The sequence below is a fragment of the Corvus cornix genome, chromosome 2, assembly GCF_000738735.6.
Source record: "Corvus cornix cornix isolate S_Up_H32 chromosome 2, ASM73873v5, whole genome shotgun sequence".
Classification (NCBI taxonomy): domain Eukaryota; kingdom Metazoa; phylum Chordata; class Aves; order Passeriformes; family Corvidae; genus Corvus; species Corvus cornix.
The window spans coordinates 29363829-29386552 of NC_046333.1; the positions used below are offsets into that span (position 1 = coordinate 29363829).

Consider the following 22724-nt stretch of genomic DNA (forward strand, 5'->3'; position numbering starts at 1 on the left):
ATTGCACTTTTCCCTCACTCAGCAAATATAGTGACTGGCAGAGTAAAGCAAACTTTAGCATCTGTGTTTATATCCATTGATCAGTGTCTTGTAAGTGTTATGTCACTTGAGAATCTTTATGAAAACAGATAATTTATAATGGCAGCTGATAAACTGCTATCCATCTTACTGCAATGTTAATGTAAGTTGTTTTATGTCCTTCATTGCCGACCAGAATACTCAAGTTTATTCCAAATAGGGATGAAACTCTTTAATTTCTAAATAAGTAATTTAAGGCTTGCCTGCATTTGTAATTCTTTAAATACACTCACCTTCTCCTCAGGATCTTGTTATGCATAAATGAGTTTGGGGCTTTAGACCTTGGGCTCATATGAAAATATGCTAAGTTCTGTAATGAGGTCAACTATTGTCATAGCAGTGGCAGGCATGCAGAAGGAGAGGTGGCAAAGGTCTATAAGTGAAGACCGAACAACCTTCCCATAACCGGAGGAGGCAAGGGCATCAGTGGAAGGTCACCACCCAAATGAGTAAACAGTTAACCTTTTTCAGGATCTCACTTTCAGAGAAGGTGCATGCAATGAACTTCCAGAAGAGAAGCCTCACAGAATTACGAATTACTTTGAGTTTCAGGTGTAGTATAGAAATTGAAAGGGTTATATATTTATCAACAATCTGGATGCAGTAGTTGAATGCACCATCAGCAAGTTTGCTGATTAAACCAAACTGGGAGGTGCTGTTGACTCTCTTGAGGGACAAGAGCCCTTGCAGAGAAATCTGAGAGAATGGATCATTAGGCTTTGATTAATGGGATGAAATTTAATAAGTCAAAATGCCAGATTCTGCACCATGTAGCAACGTCAGGCACAAAACTGGGAGTGAAGTGCCTGGAGAGCAGCCCGGCAGAGAGGGTTCTGGGGGTGCTGGTTCAACAGGAGTCAGCAGTGTGTGCCCTGGCAGCTGTATCCAGCATTGTTGGTCTCAAATACCGTGTGAAGTTTTGGATCCTGCCATTGAAGAGGGATGTGAAGGTTCTTGAATGTGTTCTGAGGAAGGCACCAAAGCTGGGGAAGGGGCTGGCAGGAATGTCCTCTGGGTAGTGGCTGAGGGCACTGGGTTTGTGTAGTTTGAAGAGAAGCAGGCCAAGGGGCGACCTCACTGTTTCCTACATCTTCCTGGGGAGGGGAAGTGCAGAGGGAGGTGGTGAGCTCTTCTGCCTGGTAACCAGTGCTAGGACCCATGGGAATGGCCAAAAGCTGCATCCATCAGGGAAGGTTCATATTTGACATGGGGACATTTCTTTACTGGGAAGGTGGTCAAACCCTGGAACTGGCTTCCTGGAGAGCTGGTTGATGCCCTGTGCCTGTCAGTGTTTAAGAGAGTGTTTAAGGACAATGTTCTTAAAGCCATGCTTTAACTTTTGATCAGCTCTAAAGTGGTCAGGCAGTTGGACTAGATGGTCAGTGCAGAAAAAAAGTCAAGGTATAAAAAGTCAATGTAAAAAAAATAAATCTACAACCTAGAATTTATCCTTCAAAATCTGAATTGTCTTTAATGCGACAGTAACCACTGCAGAGCTAACTTTTCTGTTTTGTTAACTCTGAGCTCATCTCTATATGTATTGATATTCTCAGCAGGTTTTGTTCTGGACTTTGAGCCATTTGTTACTTTGTTGAAAGATACACAGCTAGTTTTAGCTTGGAAATTGAAATCTAGCCTATATTTTTATTTAGCCTGAAAGGGGGTAAGTCAGTTTGCTGTTATACAGTGCTAATACACTCTCCATCTGTTCACTTGGGGATTATTTTTCCTGCGTGTTGTCAAAAGACTTTTCTGCTATTAAGGCAACAGCATGTGTAGCAACTCCTTCTAGTTTACTTTTCTTGATTCAGGTTTGGATTGAGTAAATCAGGACACTACCATCTTATTTTTAAATAAAGTAGCAAATTCCATGCTTCTTTTCAAGTGATATTCTGCTGTGAAGTTGATAAATTGTTAACCCGTAGCCCAAGAAATACACTATTGCTATCTCTAGTTAGTCTTTGGGTATTGTAGGGAGTATGCAAGGCCACAGACTTGTCAGGCTTGGACTATTTTGAGCCCTGCCTCAAACTTTGTTTAGATGAAACACCTTTTTTTTTTAATGGCAGGAGTACCATGCCTAGTTCATTTTACTTTTGCTTATCTTCTTATGGTACAGTCCCATTTTATACAGATATTAGTAAAAAGTAGTTACTTTACGTGGAATGAGGTATTGATAACTAACATAATCACAGAATCATCATGGTTGGAAGAGGCCTTCAAGACCACCTAGTCCAACTGTCAACCGAGCACCACCATAATTGCTTAAATCGCCTAAATCATATCCCCAAGTGCCACATCCAGACACCTTCTGTAAGAGTCAATCGTAATCTCCCCTGGCAAAACTTAATGCCATTTCCTCTCCCTCTTTTACCTGAGACATGGCAGAAGAGGCTGACCCCTACTCCACTACAACTCCTTTCAGGCACCTGACCCTCCTTTTCTCCAGGCTAAACAACCCCACTTCCTGCAGTGGCTCTTCATAAGACACGTTTTCTAGACCCTTCCCCACTTTCATTGCCCTCTTTAGATGTGCTCCAGCGCCTCAATGTCCTTTTTGAAGTGAGTGACATAGAGATGGACACAGTACTTGAGGTGCAACCTCCCCAGTGCTGAGTACAGCGAGACAATCTCTTCCCTGCTCCTACTGGCCGCACTATTCTTGATGCAGGCCAAGATGCAGGCGAAGATGCAGGCCACCCAGGAGCACTGCTGGCTCATATCCATCCATCTGTCAACCAGCACCCCCAATCCCTTTCTCCTGAGCAGCTTTCCAGCTGCATTCCCCCAGCCTGCAGCAATGCATGGGGTTGTTGTGGCCCAAGTGCAGGACCAATAACAATAATGGTGCTGTGCAGAGAAATGCACAACTGGCAGTTGTTCAGCAGTCCTGAAAGCGGGGAACATGGGATTCTGGGCAGAGGGATACGGGCATGGGAGGATACAAGACACTGACTGATACAGGGGACCCCAGAGCTCTAAACAACTCACCAACAAGCAAATAAATTCAGGACTGGAGCTAGTCAAAACTGATTCTAGGGGTACCAAAATAATCAAAGATATGCAAAAATTACGATATATAGTAAATTATATGCGCATGAAATATAGTAAAAGTAGTATAATAAAACATATAGTAGATGTGGCATGGAGTTGCACACCAGAGAAAAACAAAGGTTTAAAAGCATGATAGGACAATGAAAAATTACACCAAGCAGATCTTTCAGTCAGGAGGAAGCCACTGGCACTGTAGTCCTCCCAGCAAAGGAGAGAATGCTGACGACTTGGCATCCTTGCTCTCCTGTCCCCAATGCCCCCCTCCCTCCTGCTCAGGCTGAAGCTGTGATCTCAGCTCCGCTAACATTAGCACTGATGACAGAAAAGTGCCTGCCCTGCTTTGAGGTCATGGTTACATCTTTCACAATAAAGTACAACTCAGTGCAAGAAACACTGCCAATTTTCTTTGACTTTTCAAATAGAAAGTCCAACAGCAAATTTGGTTTTCATTACAGCCAGTTCCACTCTGAATGGATCTGAAGACTTGAGTCAAAGGTGTGATTGTTGCTGTACTGATACCCAAACTGCTCTGTATGCATGCATATGTTCCTCTCTCAGAATGGAAAAAGAAGAAAGGAAAAAAGCCCCACCAACTTGATTTGTTGAGCATAATTGTATGGATAATCTCAATCCATTACTTTGTGCCAGAACAGTTTTCCATTCACACATCCATCTTCTCTGAAATAGAAAACTATTCTTACATTTTATTCACATAATGGTTTTGATAGAAAATCTGTTTTGCTGCAGATGAGGGCCCTGGAGGTTTTTGGTCTACTGTAATACATAAGAGCTGCCTGACACTGCAGCATTCATTCTCTAGTGCGATTGCCTAGCAGGGCTAAAAGCACTGATGTCTTTTACAGTTCTGGTATTGCCATTATCCATTTCAATGGGGTTTAAATGTAAAAGTGAAATTGATGGTGTTAAAGCATGAATTTCAATCATGCTAAGAAAGAAGATATTGATGGGAGCCAGCAAGGGAGCTCTGAACAAAAATATTGCAAGGAAGAAGCTGAAAGGCTGATTACTATAAGGCCAGTGACTCTGTTTTCAAGTTACAGAGCTGCCAGACATTAAAAGATATCTGTCCATGTTGCATAACTCAGGACAATGTGTGTTTGTCCCTGTCAGTATTATGGGTCTCCTTCCTTCTCTCTGAGGTGGGACTTCATGGGAAAAATCTTCAAGTCTTAGTTCAGCTTTTTATCTGAGATTTCAGATGTCCCTTCTCATTATTTTTTGCGGTAGGGGTGGTTTCTTGTGGCTACAGACTATCCCTGTTCTTGTTAAAATTATACCTTTCTAATTATAGCGCAGCCTTCTGTCAGAGGCTGAATCTTTATGGACCAGTAGAAGAGACACTTTGTACCATATAATTTACAAAGAACACTGTAACTCAGGGTTAGGAAAACTAATGAGAAAGCAGTAAGAGTGTTTTGCAGGACCTTAACCAGCTGGATTTTAATTTTCAGAGCAGAGAAGCAGAGCTGTGAGCAACCTTGACACAAATTGAAAACAGAATTACAGTGTTACTTGGTGCACTGAAGCAGCTCTCTCAACTATGGCTCTGATTCCTGCTTGGATCCAGGCAAACATCCAGGACAGTTTCCTCTGGTGCTGTGGTCAGCAATTCCCTTGCCTGCCTGCGTGTGCCCTGTGTCCTAAGGCCATCACCAAGAAACATGCAATTTTATGAGAAACACAGCCATGTCTTGGGGATCTCCACATTTATCTTGAGTTGCAAACAACTTAAAAGGCTTGTCTGGTGCCTTGATTGATTTGTATTTGTGCTTCCACGACAGCAGCATGCTCTGTACCTGTTTAATTGGTTTAAATCAAATTTAAAAACTAAGCAAGTTTAAAACATGGCCTTCATTACAGAATTAGAGCTGAGATTACATAGAAGAAAGTAAAATTATAATGTATTTCAGATAATACAATAAAAATCCTGCTTAGACTCTGGTATTTTTATAAACTAAAAACTTACCATTTATAGAGTTCGTTCTAAATAAAATCCCTTTCCTACCTTCTCTTAGTCTGATATTCCTCCTGCAATACCTCCACTCTGTGTTTTAAGTTCCAGTCCCAGTTTTCTCCATCTACAGCTTGTCAGCCTAGAGTGGGAGAAAAATGCCTGTAGGATCAATACGTTCAAACCGCTTGAGGAAAGAATTGTGACAATGTACCAAAGAAATTTTGAGGCATAGTGACTGATAAAAGTTCCTAGCAAGAAACTGTAATAATGTGTGTAAAGTGGATTTTTATACAGTATTTCCTTAGGGACCCCCTTTCAATGATATCAAAAGATATCATTTTATGATAAATATCATTATTTATGTTGAGCAAAGCATTTCTATTGTACTCTTAATAAAAAGTCTTTTTCCCCTGAAAGTGCTTTGGGATGAATGTATACTAGAGTGCAAAAACATGATTTTATCTTTATAGGAATTTCTCATGAATAGTCTTTGAAAATGTGTCTCTCAAGGTGCAGATTCTCCCATTCTCTCTGCATTGTTTGTATTTATCCTCTCACCAATAACATTTGCAGCCAAGGATTTCTGCAAAGTCAAATCATACCATTTTGAATTAAATGTAAAATCCTTTGAGATGGACCTCTTCAGCAGGATGGATGTAGCTCTAAATAAAAATAGCTTCATTTTGTTTCAATAAAAAGGTGATGAAGGTTCCATCTAAACCCACCTGCCTGTCTGACCCTGCAGTCACACCCAGTAGCAGCAGTCCTTCTTGCAAGCATGCTGTAAAGGTTTGAAGTCTTAGCCTTGGGGCTGGACTCTGCTGGATAAACCCACAAACAACACCAATACTAAAAACTCTGAAATGTCTGACTGGTCACATACAGCTGAAAATTACTTCCCTGTAAAACCAAACCAGCACTTTGGTTATGCGCTCTCACAGTTAAGGATTTAACTCAGAGTGTCCCAGCATTGCAGACCAAGTCTATGTCAAATTGCATTTCATGGTTTCAGGTTTTCAAGATAATTAAAAGGATAAAAATATAATACTGAAAAATGTATAGCTGTTTCATATAGCAGCTCCTACTCTTATTTACTTTATTGCAATATTAATCATAATAATATACTGTATTGGTCTCATTTGGTGAAGCGAAGTGGCTGGGAAGCCTTTCTCACTGAAGAGAGATTTGTCTGCAATAGTACTTGAATTTTGTAGCTCTCACACTCACAGCAATTTTACTAGTCACGTGTTCTTCATTTTTTAAGCTAATAAATTTGGTAATATTCAGGGAATGTAAAGCAAGAGATCTAAAATACTAATTTAAGTTACAAAGACATGCAAGCATTTCTACAAGGTTATTCAGGGCAGCTAAATTAGCTCCTGAACAGAGATTGTATTAATGTATTCCTGACTTTTCGTCTGAGTCCCACTTGTGTCATGTGAGTTTATTCAGCACGTGGAATAAAATCTTTTTTGAGGGTCTGCCAGCAGCTAGCATATCTGTAGCTCCCAGGAAAAGAAAATGGAGATATCCAGGTACATCTGCAAGTAGAAAAGCATATACAAAGTCCATCTGGACCCTGTATTAAGAGATTATTGACAAAGCACTCATGCATCTAGACTATAAGCAGCCCTAATATTTGAGGGAGCTCTTTCAAAAGTGAGAGATAAAGAGACCTGAGACCATGAATGAAAATAAAATTTGAGACCTTTTTTATCTGTGCTGCTTTAGCACTAGGTATGTTTTCGAGAACAACCTTGCAAATAATGAGCAGGTATTTCTTGCCCAGGCAGGTTTATGATATGAAGATATTATTGACATTTCTATAGAAATCTTTAGTAACATTCAACCTGGAAATTACTGGTTTGTATAAGTAGGGTAAACAGTAATACATGTTGAAAGCGATCTGATCTAGCCTAACTGGTTAATTTACAAACCCATATCTGTTTTATCAATGCCCATTTCTTCCCATTTTCACTGTTTACATGTGTTTATACATATACACACACAAAATCTCAATTACAACTTTCCTCCTGGGATGCATTGAAGTAAATGGAAAGTGGCTTCTTTTTCCAAATACTCTGCATCCTTGAGAGAGGCAGAATTAAATGGAGGGTATGGAATGGTACTATGGAAAGCAAGAGTATGCATGTATTTATACGGAAAGATGTTCAATTTAAATTTTAATAGAAATTAATAATTACACAAATAATAAAACATCTGATGTGGGTGTGGGCCAGTAGTGTAATATATAAGCATAACTGAGCTTCTGAAGCTTCAGCCATCCTCATTCATACTCATCCAGTGCTAACCAGACAAATAATAACCTTATCACCTACTTTAGTAATCAAACAATGGATAACCAACATCTGGGACTTTTGACTGAAATGGAAAGTAGTTTATTATTGTGTTTATTAGCTGGAGTATGAAGGACTCAGATGTGGTGACATAATGAGTGATATTCTAACAAATTTCTGAAATTGGATACATAAGCATTGTGATGAAACTAGAATGAGCTGTTTCAGTCTCTCATTGGCTTACTGTATCACCTATATCTTCGTCATAGAATCATTATAGCATGGCCTGGGTTGGAAGAGACCTTAAAGACCATCTAGTTCCAACATCCCTGCTGTGGACAGGGACACCTTCCACTAGACCAGGTTGCTCAGAACCCCATTCAGCCTGTCCTTGAACACTTCCAGGGATGGGGCATACGTGGCTTCTCTGGGCAACCTGTTCCAGTGCCTCACCACCCTCACAGTAAAGAATTTCTTTCTAATATCTAATCTAAACCTACTATCAGTTTGAAGCCATTCCTCCTTGTCCTGTTACTGAGTGCCCTTATAAGAAGTCCCTTTTCACCTTTCTTGTACCTCTTCAGGTACTGGAAGGCAGCAATTAGGTCACCCCAAAGCCTTCTCTTATGAATCTTATGATCTTCTTATTAAGAGAATCTTACCTGCTCTTTTATCTTATGACTTATTTTTGCATGGTAATGCTACCTTGCACTGAATTTGACTGTCATTGTAGCTAAAGTACAGTAATAGTTCATGGATGTTATTAATTATTATATTTCTCCAGGGGGAAAGTACTAGGGGACTATTAGGTGCATATGTTAATTGCGTCTGTATTGCTTAGCTTCATTTACTGGATTTTTCCTGTGATATATATTAATAGACTTCTAATAGACATGGCTACATTTTCAGAAGGAGGGGGTGTAGCTGTGTAGAATAATTTTGAAGATAGGTAAGCCACACGTGAAGCAAAATATGAAAGCAAAACACGTGCCTGAACTGAGGCAGTCACCAAATTAGTGTTTTGCCCGTCTCTGATCTCACATTAGTTCAGTGTTACTATACTAAACATATAATAACAACACATTTGAGTATGACTGGATATGATAAATTCAGAGCTTGGGAATAAATTTACCATTAACATGCTCTATTTTCTGAAATCTGAACACCATGCCCAGAAAAACAAAAAATTAGGTAGCAAGCGTCAAGGTCCTTGCTTGATTCTTGGGGTTCTTTCTTCAGCATAGACAGCACTGTAGCATATATGGACATTAAAATCTTCACCTTTTCCAACAGCCTCAGGGGAGCACTGAAACATGTCTTTCCTGTTCTATCCTCTGCAGGGAATTACTGGAACGCAGCTTCTTTCGTTACTTCATCATCTTACCTCCACTTCTCCACCTTCCAAGGGGAAACCAGTGCAGACATCTCTTTCTACTTCAAAACGTCGGCCACAGATGGGGTGTTTCTTGAGAATCTGGGGAACACTGACTTCATCAAACTGGAGTTGAAATGTAAGTATACGCTTCCTATTACTATTCTTGGCACCTGAATTGGGTTTATGTTGAGTAGGTTTAAAAAAATGTGTACCAATCAGTAAAATGTGTAAGCTCTCTAAATCCTGGAAAAACTCCCAAATCAAGCTGCTTGACATATTTTCAAATTGCCTTTTGTGAGAGGAGTGCTTGAAGTATATTTGGATTGTTTATTGAGGGGAAAATACAAAGAAAAATAGAACTGGTAACATCAATTACAAAAATGACACTGACCTGAAAAGGGGTTTCAAAATTGCATGTCAGAATTATTTCTTAAAAATTTATGTCTTCAGCTCTGTGTGTTTTTCTATTTTACTTCATGGTTGCTTTGGAAACAGGGGGAAGAAAGAAAAAAAAGAGACCATCCTAATCAGCACTGCAAGGAGCCAAAGAGCTGAAAACTTGCATATGATATTTAAAAGCCATAAAAAATCCCATAAAAATAAATCTTTATCAGCATTATCCGTTAATAAAATCGCTGATCTGAGAAAGAGGGTATAATGATACCAAGAGGCAAGTCAATTTTATTATTTAAACCATTTTTAATGGCCCAGGGGCAAACTTTCCAAAGAAGGTGCTGAAATCCTCAGCAGCACCTGAAATCTGCTTAGTGGAATTGAAGCAGTTGAATTAGTGGGAAACATGTTTTATGCCTCCTTTGTTCTCCCTTGACCCTGCCATGAACGGGAGCAGCGAGAGGCCCTCTGTGAGATGTGTGGCTGTTATTACAGCCTCTAGCAACACATTACAGCCTCCCTGCTCTCCAGCTCTGGGGCACTGGGAAAAGCATGTGGGCTTCCTTTTGCTGCAGCAGCTACCCATGGATGCCAAGGACCCAGCTCTAAATGTTGATGCACAAAAGTCAGTGAGTCATTAATGTTGAAAGTGAAGCAATTGGCTTATGGGCCCTAAGTAATCTATTTTTTATGCAGATTAGACGTACAGACATCTAATTTTTAAACAAACAGCCATTTTCAACACTTTCCAAAGTTTAAACACAAAAATCAGAATGTAGAAATTTAGGAACCATCAAGAGGCTCCTTTAAAATGCATTTAAATTTTTCCCTCCAGGAAAATAAAATGCCAAGTTCCATTTGGGTGCCTTTTTTTCTTTCTTTCTACAACAAATATAGTTCATGTTGCTTAATCCAATTTCTCTAATCTGCAATTTGTGCAAATCAAAATAGCTCCTATTGAGTCACAGGGAATAGTCTTACTTGCTTTACCAAGGGGCAAAGCCTTTTAATAGTAAAGTGGCAGCTACTTCTAATTTCCCTTTGAACTTAAGTAGTACTTACAGTCAGCTGAGGTGGGCATCTTCAGAGCTTCTTGCTCTTCTACTTTATGGAAGGTGTTCTCAGCCACTGCAATCAGACCAACCATGCTGTTGTTCACTTAGCTAAAAAGTGACAATATCAGTGTATAAAGGTGACTTGACAGCAAAAAAGTTATTTTTAACTTGGTTCATGGGAAATAATAATCACGCTGCAGTGGCTCTCTGAATAGATGTATGAGTTCAAGAAAGTGGCAGTGTTCTCAGAGTACCATTAAACAGGACTTTAATTTTAAACCTATGCTTGAGATCCGCTGACTTTTCTGCGACCTGGCATATGCATAAATTCAACCTCTGCCTCATGTCCCTGAATCTAAACTTTAGATTATAAATTCTTGATGGAAGAAGTTGAAATATCATCCGGAAGAAAAGACGTAAAACAACTGTAAGAACTAAAAAGTACAAAGCAGATCATTCAATATCACTGCATTCACTCTAGCCGTTCTCTCTGAAAACTATTGCTTGAAATTTTCAGAGCCCCGGGAGAAGGCCTTTCTATGACTTAAGTGTTCTACAGGTCACAGCTGAAAAAGCTTTGAACACTGTGGGATTAGTAACAAAGGGAAACTCACCGTCTCTTCTGAATTACACATTTATTAATGAATGTTTGTTTTACATATTTTTTAGGGGTGTTTTGTTCTAGTCTGCACTTACAGTTTTCTGGAATTCATTTAAATGAAAAGTTAAGTTTCAGAATTTCAGAGGTACCTTACATGGCTCTACAGTTGACCCTGCTGCTTCTTAAAAGTCTGTTTCCCCTTTACAGAAGTCCTGTAAAATTAATATGTGAATTCGTTTCTTAATAGGAACATAAATTTAAGTCAGTAAGGTAATTACAGAATTATCTCCAAACTGAAGAAGCTTTCCTATGGCAAGCTGCTTTTTAGCTAGCCCATCACATTCTCTAATAGAACAGCTATTTTGTGTTTAAGGTTTTTTACACAATGACCATCACCACATATTTATTGAAAGCTATTGCACTTCATCCAGTGGATTGTTTTTGTCTGTTCATTGCCTTCTCATACACATACAGTTCTCGTTGGAGAAGGATGACTTCCTACAAAGCCTCTTCTTGATTTCTTTGCTTTTTACCGTTCCAAAAGGAAAATGCTAAAATCAGTGTCCTGCAAGTACAAATTCTATATCCTTTTTCCCTTATGTGTAAAATACCTGTGTGTACCTATAACATATGGTTAATGATGTACAAGCTTAGCTCTAGAGACCAGGAACTGAAAGGTTCTACAGTATCCAGTGTTTTAATCAGCTTGCTGCACTTGGTGAGCGCATTAGGGAAGCAAATCATTCAGTCTATTAAAATTCTTAGCTTCAAGTCTTTAGAAAGGAGTTTGCATGTTTTATTCTGAACACAAAAGTTGTTACTAGGAACACTCATTAAATTATTTTACTGGCATGCTGTCTTTGAGTCTAATAATTCTTAAGTCTTATATTGTCTTGGGGTCTAATTGCCCAGATTTTCTAACTCTCCGGATTCATATGAAAAAGAGGTGACATTTGCAGTATTTTGAAGAGTAACTTCATGTGCCTTCAGCAAAGCCCCAGATTGCCATCTCTGAGGAGAGGGGGGATACAGGAAGGAAGGGAAGACCGTGTTTCTCTGATTTCAGGAACAGCTTTTCCAAACAGCTGACAAGGAAGTCTGTCAAGAAAAAAACAGGGATAAAATGCTACTATGAATGTGGCTGAAGTCATTAGCTATTCCATTTATCAAGCAACTCCTCTGGCAGGCTTGTACTTGTCACCATTCATGGAGCAGCTGACAGAGATGTAGAATTACCCGAAGCCTCAATTTTTACATACACCAGTAAATCTATTTTCATAGCTGGCTAGTCAGCTGACAATGGCTAGGATTGCTTAGAAAGGTGGTAGTTGAATAAGGTATTAATTTTTCTGTAAGGCAGGGCTTCCAGAAACCATTCATATCTGGTCAAAATTTCCAGATGTTTTTAAAATTAAAACTGGTTTTTAGAGTGAGAAAGAGAGGATGCTTTCTCTTTTAGAGCTTTCCTACATAGTTTTGTACATCTATGAAATATGGACTTGAGGACTTTAGAGTTATGACTATGAAAATGAAGCTACTTCATACCTGAGATGTTTGTCAAATAGATCACATTTGAATTTTCTGTTTGAGAGATATCACAAGTTTTGGAAAAGATGTATTCCTGAAAGCAAATTTTGAAGGGGCATATTTGTGGTAATTTGGGAAGAAGCATGTATCATCACTGTTTCCAGAAAACTCTCTCAATGACACTGTCAAATAATTCTAATGAAAAAGACATTCTGCTCACTTCTGTAGCTCCTCTCACCCAGCACCTCCAAGCAAGTCACAGACCCTAATGAATTGTGTCTCACTATTACTGTTCTGAAGTAAGTAAATAGCAAGTCACTTTAGCAACAGAAAAAAAAAAATGAGGCTTAGAGATAAAGGTCAGCTTGTGTTTGATCCTGGCATTAACATGTAAGAGAGGAAAGATCTTTCTTATTATTTTTTGTAAAATGCTAGGAACATTTATAACCACTGCATTCAGGGATGTTACTTGGCTGATAACCCCTAAAAGTGCCCTAAAAGTCTCCCCAAGGAGTGATCACTGAACTTGGCAGCTGTGAAAGGGGTCATATGGAGTAGCTTGCTAATGAGAGCAGTGGCATGGCTTCAGGATGGGCATACTTGCTCTGTGGACAGAGGATACTCACAGCACTCTAACACCTGACACTTGCATGTAGAAAGTCCCGTGCTGCTTCTGGTGCTCAGCTGTTTCTACACTAGTTGGTTGAGACATAAGTAACTCCTCTAGAATCAGACAAGAAACAGTGACAGACTAGGGACCATGATTCCCATGGCTGCTTGCTTCTGCCCAGACAGCATTCATTCCTCCATACTGAATGCTCTACCATGACTGATTTATATATTTTCTTACAAATTTTAATAATACCATCACGTCTTTCTCCAGAGGCATCCTAAAATGCAATTCTACCATATGAATGAGTTTTCCACATGATGCTCAAAGTCCCACATGTTAAAGTAAATGCAGCTTACGTTTTCCACTGCTTGGTTTTTCACCTCAGTAGGGAAACTGGTGTGGCCTTCATTTTTCTTTTTAATTGAGTTGTTATTTTGTTTTCCTAGAAGAAGGTCACTTTTCTGTAAAACACTGCCCTAGGAAAGCATGTAGCATTAGCCACATGTCAAAGAATGCATAGGACACTGAGGAATCTCTTCATCTCAGAGGCCCACAAGAAGTTATTAAATTAAATGGAGAAACATTCCATTTCTTCAGGGAAATTTATGACCCAAAGGTTTTTACAGCAGTGCTTGCAAATTCTCTTCCTACTCCAGGACAATATGAAGGCTTCAAACAAACAAAAAGAAAACCTGGTCTGAAGAACTGCAAGCACCATTCTTTGAAAGACAAGATTCTGTTTCAGATGAGGCAGGTGATGAAGAAATGCCTGATATTCAACACAGCAATTGATGACTCATCTGAGAAGACCAGTTCCACCTCTGTCCCAAATTTTCTACCTCAGTTCCAAATTAGCAGATGGGGATGGGTGCCCAGCCTGTCACGTGTGAGAGCAAGCCAAAGGCAGCAAATAAACATTCCAGCTGGGGAACGGGCTCAAACTGACCAGTAGAAAATCTTAGGCACGGGGCTGTGGGGAAATGAACGCCATCAGTAACTCTTCTGTAACTGGCTTGGACTCCGTCAGATTATAGTTACAGGTTGCTTTACTTTGGTCTCCTTCAATGTCAGTATGGCATTCATGACCTTTCACTACACAGTGCATCCCCTCAGCATTACCCCTCTCCTTTCAAGGGTGATTGGACGCCTCTCTCATTGCCATAAATGCCACTTTAAAAGTCATTTTATGTGCAGTGTCTTATAAATCAGTTACAGCTCACACAAAGTTCAAGGTGGGAACTGGTTGGCATTCAAAGAGCATAGCTGACTTTGCTTTTGCACTAAAAACATGGAGCACATGGCAAACCATTGCTGGCACTACCACCCAGTAGTTCATCTCAGGTCTTTGTCCTTATTTCCAGTCTACTTCCTGTTACATGCTGACACTGCAGAGGCTTTGTTACCTTCTTCATGTGTGCTAATCATTTTTCTGCAGAAAGTAAACATCTACTATGCTACACAAAATTGCCAGATGTTATAGGCATATGACAGAAACAAACCTCCTGGGTCCTTGAATTTAGATCCTCACAGTCTCAGACAACCACAATGCATAACTTGTGTCTAGCTCCCTAAATTTATGCAACTCTCCACTGAAAATAGTTTGAATCTTTGCCAGCTGGACAACTGTTTCAGACTCACCTCTCTGTTTTTCAGATGTCTTCTAATTCTTAACAGTTCGATTTGCATCTTTTCTTTATAGCCATGCATTCTTGTTTCAGTATTGTTCTTTGGCTGAACTAATTGTTTTCACCTCCTAGTATTTACTCTCCCCTTGTATATTTATGGTGCAATCATATCTTCTCTCAGCTTTTAATTGCTATATTAAGCAAGACAAACTCACATAATCTCTTCTCATAAGATATTTCCTCTTGTTCTGTTCTCTGGTTATGCTAATAAGGTTCTGCCTACTCACTGCACCTAGAATTCTTCTTTCTTAAACACAGGTAATCAAAACTATCCACATTAATTCTGATAATGGTTTACCAGTGCCCTCTACAATGACATTAATTCTTACGCTGCCCACTTGTCCTAGGAATTTTTGCCTGATTATACTGGGATACTGTTTGTTATGTATTATTTTCTGACCTCTCCAACTTTGTGTTACTGGCAAAAAAAAAAAAAATAGACATATACTGACTTCTTGTGCAAAGGTATTCATCATAATACTAAATGTTACTTGACCCAAACCAAATTAGAGGTCCTCTAATTTTCTGATGACCAATACTTCATCCATCTCATCAACAACCTCTGCAATTCTGTTTTCCATGTCTGCTCTTTTTGGAAGAAAATCAAATATGCTAAATCTGTAACAATTCTCTTCTTCCAAAAACCAGAGGGTCTTTTTGATCAAAGAAGGATATCCATTGTGTTGACTTTGGTAAATCCATTATATGCTTTCATATTGTTTGTGTTCTGCCTCACATTAGTCTGTTGATGTCTATTAGTCTAATGATCTCTATTTCACTTGCTGATTTTACTTGCAGTCTTATCTTGATCGACTGCAGGGTAAAATCTGGTCACTAGGTCACTAAAGTTATGGTAATTCCATTAGTTTACATATTCTTTGTAATTTCATGCAGTTTGAACTAAAAAGTCACCAAAAAACTCTCATCATTTTATACCCTTATGCAGGCTGATGTGTACCAAAGCCAAACACAAATATCTCAGCTTCCGCATCTCAAGAATATATAGATTATGAGAGCATCCAGACAGTTCCTCCTGCAATTTCGACCTGGTGTTCTCAGGACAAACCTCTTTGCCCATCAGAAAGGAGGGGAGGGGGAGGACACACACGACGACCTGACTTTTTGTCACTGTCATGCTTCTCTTTAATCCAAAATATCAACATCATGCCATAAATTGAAATGCCGTGCGTGAGGAAATCTGAAAGGGTCCAACCAAGCTTCATTGTTTCCCGAGGCTATGTGGCCTGAATCCAATGGGTCCTCTGGTCCTAAATTATTTAGATACTTTTGAGAATCATTCTTGTTAGTGAATAAACAGAATCTTGGTACTCTGAAAACTACTTTTTTTCTTTAAATTGAACTTCTTAGATAAAGTGCTGGCAATTGTTCAGTCAATTGAAATTCTAAATTAGTCTTTATTGGTTTTACCAAGGCAATTCAGTTTTAAGGTAGAAAAAGATTTTCTGTGACTAGACGATTAGATTTAATGAAAGTGGAGGTGTTTTTAATAATAATAAAATTGTATCCATGGTGCTTAAAATATTTATGCAGATGATTAATTTGAATTATGTCAACAGACTGATTCAAGTAAATATAATTATTTTCTCCCTAGGTGTTTGTAGGTGGATGCTAAATATTCATATAGAGTTTTGGCCACAGATTTTCCTAACACTTTGCAGAATTTCATTATGGTTCAAATGGTAGTTTAAAAAAAAATCAGTTTAAATCATGATGGAAATTAATTCATTTTCAAATCATGTTAAGTTTGGGCTCTTTCTTTCTATCTTGCCTAACTACAGTTGTTCTGAGGACAAGAAAAATGAATATTTCTGCTCACAACTTTTTGTTTAGAAACTTTGCACACATATAATTTCTTATGTTGTAAAAGGAAAGAAAAACTTCATGTAAAATTTTGTTTAAAAGTTAATAAAACTGTAATCTATTTTTTAAGAGCATGAACGCAGTTACTATCACAAGGCTGCCATAACACTATCTTGCATAATTTAGACTTTTTACATCCTCTTTATCTAAATGTCTTGACTTTGTTTTTGAAATAGAGCTTTTTGTCTCAAATCACTGCAAACAGCTCTCTACTAGTATGAAATCTTAGAAACAAATGCTTTATAAATACATAAATCCTCTCACTCGCCCTTTTATGTTTTCCACTGCTACAGCAGGAAACAGCAACAGGTCTCCTGTTGGCTTTACACTTCCTGAGACTCATGCATACTCAAGCAGAATTGTTCACAAAAGGTGGCTAAAGCAGGAGGTCCCTCATTCACATACTGCATCAAGTTTTCTACCTCTAATTACCATGAATTCTGAGAACATATTTTTGTACAACTTCATGATACTTCTGGTTTGCATTTTTAGTAGATACTTTTTCCTGCTGCAGGATAAAAAGCAAACAATACCAAAGATATCTTCTCCCATCTTGGGAAATCTACCCTGGATTTTGGCAACTATAAATTATTACAAGGATATATTCCAGAGCAGAAAATCTTTGACTCAAACTTTTGATAAAAGTTTGAGTCAGCTGGGACACGGTTAGCTGGGTCCATCCACCCTCCCCCCTCACACACACCCTTTTCATATACAGAATTACTACACTAAAACTAAAATTGAGTCATATTTTTGGATGGCCCTGTTTTATTGTGGTAGTAAAGTGCATAGTGCAACAAAGTCCTTACCCTGATGGTGACCCTGGACAGCCACAGAGAAATAAATAGCCATGAAAAATTGCTTATAAAAGAGGCACTACAAATGAAAAACCTTATACAGCCAGGCAGAAAAATCAATAAATTCATATCATCATGAGCCCCTGCTCTGATGCAAAAGTTTTTCAGTAGCTGCCACCCAGGCACCTAAACACCTTTACAAGTCTTTGCCACAGTCCACAGCAGAACCTACAGCTAATAAACAAATTACAGAATAAGGAAAGCACCACAGAAGAAGAAGAAAAGGACTCAGGGAATGTGCTTTCATAAAAGCACATCACAGAAGAGTGACAGACCGGATCTCTAGTTTTCAAACCTGCACCAGGCTCTTACCACTTTTATAATGATGCACAGTTTACAATTTTGACTGATTTTTATTACATTCAAATGTGACATATTCAAGAGGGCTGTTGATATCGTTGTGTCTATTTGTAAGCACTTAGACACATTGCTCAGCAGCTTCAGAACTGTGCTAAATTCATAGCTATTTTTCACAGTAAAATAAGCCACTCTCTCCTCTCCAAAAACCTCTCTGATGCTTTACCATGCTCAGACAAAATCTGATGTCATAAACATTACCACCTGCTTTTATATTGCCTTTCATCCAACAAAAATAACTACCAGTTACACAAAACCCTTTATATGCTGCATGGGAGAGCTCTGCTCTGATGTCTCTGCTTCCCCCTTGTTGTGCTGCCTTCTGGTGCATAGGACCAATTCAGTTTCATGGTAAAGTGCTGCAGTTAAAAGGATATAATGAAGTATATTATAACCCACTACAGACAGGAGAACACACATCTCCTCCCCTTTTCCACTCAGTGCACTGACTACGGTTCCCTTTGTGTGAATCATCTGTCACAAAATAGACCAGGAGATATTGCTGCTGTATTTTTTTTAAGCATTAGTAACTCTCATGAGATGAATCAACAGACCTTCAATGAGTCACTGTTCCTGTTCCTTCCTTCTTTCCAGGCAGCTAAGTAGTTATTGTAAGAGAGCTGGCTGGATGAGAGGTAACACTGATCTGAAATTGTATTTATTGCCTTAAAATTAAAGCAAGTGGGTATTTTTTCAAGTCCTGCTCTAACCATTTAATGTTTGACTTTAAACAAGTTCTTTCACACATCTTTGGTTTGGTTCCCCAGTTATGAAGTATTTTTTTGTTCTTACTGCCCATGGCTGAAAATTGCTGCATCAACTAAAATACAACCATAAAAGTATGGGAGTTTCTTCCAAGTGCTTATCTACAAGACAGCTGCAGTGCAATTAGCATAACTGAAGTAATTAGTAAATAGTGATAATAAATAATTATCTTCTTAGGGCATATTTGGCCTTTCCATGAGCTTTCATGAGAAAATTTGATACTTTCATTTAATGCAATTTTTTTTGTCCCCCAAAGCAATCAAATCTACTGTGTAGGAAGACTGGTATTTGTGTTTGATTGGTTCTTTGGCAGTCGAGATTATTTGAAAGTGAGATAAAATAACTTAGTTATTACCAAAATCAAATCCCTCCTTATCTTTGTCCTTACACAGATATTTACTCATTATGAGAAAGGTACTGTACTGAGTTCTGGTTTCCCTTCATAATGAGCTCCAGTAAAGCTATGCGTTTCCAAATATTGCAAGTTGTATAAGTGCTTGTGTGCCAGTAGAAGGGGAACTGCTGTCTGTCTACAACGGAGAGAAGCCAGGACCATTTTTTTTTTAATACCTTGCACCTGGAGAGTTTTTGGGCAGTTTCAGGTAGCCTGGGTGCAGTGTAGTACAGTACTTCTGAGTCAACTGGTATATATTGAATATTTAAGATTAAAACCTCAGGTGAGGATAATGAATTTCAAGGCTCAGCATGGATACAGTAGGCAAAGGTTATTACAGTAGAGAGAGTCTATTCCAACACAGGCAATGAAAGAACAAAAGAACAGCAAGTCATTGAGCCAGACAGACAGATATAGGAAAATATGTTTGAACAGTCATAAAATGAAATGATGAAAGAATTATTTTAACATGTTTAATTCCCATTAATCCAAAGATGCTTTGCTCCTGTAAACTGAAACTAGAATTTAGACTTATTGTCTGTCCAGTTGTTGAAATTACTGGTCCAGTAGTAAATCTTACAAAAAGAAGATATTAAAGTATCATGATGGAAGAAGGACAATAATGCATTAAATTTCACCGCTTTTAAATATACAGCAAAACAATTTATTTGTGTGCAATCTTGTCTTACAATGTAACAACATAGTCATATGCATAAGAAAACAACAGCTCTTGCTGAATCAGGTCAACATTTCTCAGTAGATCTAATTCCCTGTCCATTCTCAAAGAAACGTCACTGCAAGTTTACAGCTGCCAGATGTAGATACTGCACACAGCAGAGACTGAATCAAGTGCCTTCAGGCTGCAGACCAAATGGTGGAGAAAATGAGGATCAAAAATATGAGGATAGACGCTTTAGGGGGTGCTCTTTCCTGAATTCAACAAAGCCTTTTCCCTTATTTTTCATTCTGATACAATTTTTTTTGTGTGCAGGATGCTTTGAAAATTTCAAGATAAAAACAAACTGAAAAGGTCATAAGAAACTTCAGACATTCTGAAGAGTTATGTATTCCTAATGAAATTGCACAGGAATTGAATAAATTCTATTCGCCATAAATTAGTTTCTTTAGTCTTTGGGGAAAAAGCACACTTGGATTACTATTTGTATCACTTCTAAATATTGTGTTATAATTTCTTCCAAACCTTTAATGGTTAAAGCCATTCATCTATACATGTTTTCATTCCTTTACCTTTCATTTAGAAGTTAATTTCCTTTCTCCTTTCTATACATGTTTCTAGACTTCCTATGACTGAAGGTAAAATGTGTTTTAAAATATTTCCTCCAGGCAGCAAGAATTACACTGAGAGAAATCAGTAATTCTGTTACAGAATGTCTGGAATCACTAAGATTTAAAACTAACTTTACAGTTATATCATCAGAATGGTAATGCCAATAAGAGTCAGTGTGCTTCCTTTATTTTGCAGGGAAGTATTATTTTACCAATACATATGGTAATCTCTCCTCCCACACATCTCAGATCCTGAACATCTGGGTGGGGACTGGGGGAAAAAGTTGCTCTCGTTGCAACCCAACTCAGCTTCAAGATCACCTGAGGAACCTGAACAAACGTAGAGCCATGGGATTGACAAGATGCATCCCATGGTCCTGAGGGAATTTGCTACTGTAGTTGCCAAACTGTGCTCTGTGATATTTTAAATATCATGACACTCAGGCAAAGTCCCCAATTACTGGAAAAAGGTAAAGAGAACCCGGGAAGCTACTGGTCAGCCTTAACTCTCTGCCTGGTAAGATCACAGAACAGATCCTCCTGGAAGCTATGTCAAGGCATATGCATGACAGGGAGGTGATTAGAGACAGCCAACACAGCTTCACCAAGAGAAAATTGTGCCTGACTAATCATCAGCCAATTCTCTCAGGACTCTGGGAGAACATCTCATTGGGTCCCATAGACTTATGCACATTCATGTTCCTCAGATGGTCATGAACCTGATCTCTGCTTACAGTGGGAAGCACTTTTCTCCCCCAGTCCACATCCTGCTGTCCATCCACTCAAGAGGTGTGGGAAGAAAGGTTGTCATTGAAGACTTAAGCAAAATAGATGTTGAGTACCTCAGCCTTCTCATCCATTGTTACCAGGCTTCCACCAGTGTTCATCGGGGATGGGTGCACCTTCTTTGACCTTCCTTTTCTGATTTACAGACCTGTGGAAGCCCTTCCTGTTAGTCTTTGCATCCCTTGCCAGGGTGAGGTTCAGTTTCACCTTGGCCTTCCTCACCCCTCCCTACGCAGCTGTATTTCATGTCTGTACTCTTCCCAGGTTTCCTGTCCTTGTTTCCGCTGCGTTTGCATCAGACCCAGATGGATTGGTCATTCTCTACAGAATATCAGCTTGTTCTAAGTTTCAGAGACACACTGAGCCTCACTTGTATTTTATCTTGTGGATGGATTTACTGTGAGAAGTGGGTCTTAAAAATTGGTAAACCAAAGCAATAGCTTTACTCATCCATTTTTCCTTCTCAACACTTACATGAATGACTGCATAAGATTCAAAAGAGTGTAAATTTTCATGATTTTTCTTTATTTTACTTGTAACCCACAGGCAAATGTAGAGTGTGTCTAGTCTGTACAATGAGTCCCGATGTTAGAGAGATACCTGAGCTATTTCTAAGATATAGCACATCCACATAAATCAGCACTCAGCTATGCTGGGTTTGATCCTAGGGGCAGTATAGTCTCTCATTAGAACTAATTACTGTTGGCACAGCATCATGCTGATGCAGCTGTGCAGCTTCCAGAGCTGGTTCATTTGGCACTTAGCTCAGGGATCACTGAAGTCTTGGGCATGGATATGCACTGTCATTTGGTCAAATGAATGAAGCTTCTGCTCATTAGTTCAAATGGACTTTTCATTTGGGAATTAGATAAATGATGAAACCATCCAGATGCTTAGTCCAATTATTGTAAATACAGTCATGATTTTTGACAACTACCTGATTATTAACAGACAGCCAAGCTACACAGTAATTCCTGTATTGCAGTCAGGCAACCTGGATCAACAATTTCTCTGTTATGTTGCTTTTGTAGCTTTAATTTTAAGTCACGTCCTTTGAGAAGTGGCCTCCTTAAAGCAGATCCTCTATTCCAATATGGCACTTCAGCATAGCATCTGTACCCCTTTCCACCTATTTTCTGCAGCCAGGAACAACCTACCAATGCTGTTTCCATGTCAGCATTGGCATGGCCTCTCTCAGCCCTGTGCAAATGAGGGCACCAGGGAAGGTAGTTTAGAGATGACTTTGTAAAACTATCTTTAAACTCAGATATCTAAGTGGGAAAGGTGGACAAGATAGTTACTTTCAAATCCTAGAATGGCTTCTTTTCTATCCAGAGTCTATTAAAGGCAGTGGGAAGGATTCCAATAACTACATATGTCAGGCCTGATCTTGACCATGGTGATAGAATTCATATAAAGATATATAGACCACTAGCTCTAGAAATATCTATCATATCTCTCTTTTGATTAAGTTTTCTTTCATTTTCAAGCATTTCACTGAATTCTGTCTACAGGTTCAGACAGCGAGCCCTTTGTCAGAGGTGTATTTACAAACTGTCCAAGAAGTTTGGCAGATGTTGCCCTTACAGAAATATAATATTTTCAAGCTGTTGTTTTCTCAGAACAAATATCTGTCTGGCAGATTCAGTTTACAGTTTATAGGTTATTGTTGTAACCTATTTTACAGCCAAGTGAGTGAACTCTGATTCCAGATGTAAGATGGCATTTATGTTCTAAGAATGGG

General features: G+C 38.8%; 1 protein-coding gene across 1 annotated transcript in view; it reads left to right on the forward strand.

Moving 5' to 3' along the window:
• CNTNAP2 (contactin associated protein 2) overlaps positions 1–22724 on the forward strand; it is a 1031909-nt gene that overhangs the window by 912237 nt on the left and 96948 nt on the right. The window contains exon 16 of the mRNA XM_010398652.4: positions 8745–8915. Coding sequence (XP_010396954.1) covers positions 8745–8915 — 171 coding nt within the window. The remainder of the gene's footprint in view (positions 1–8744; positions 8916–22724) is intronic.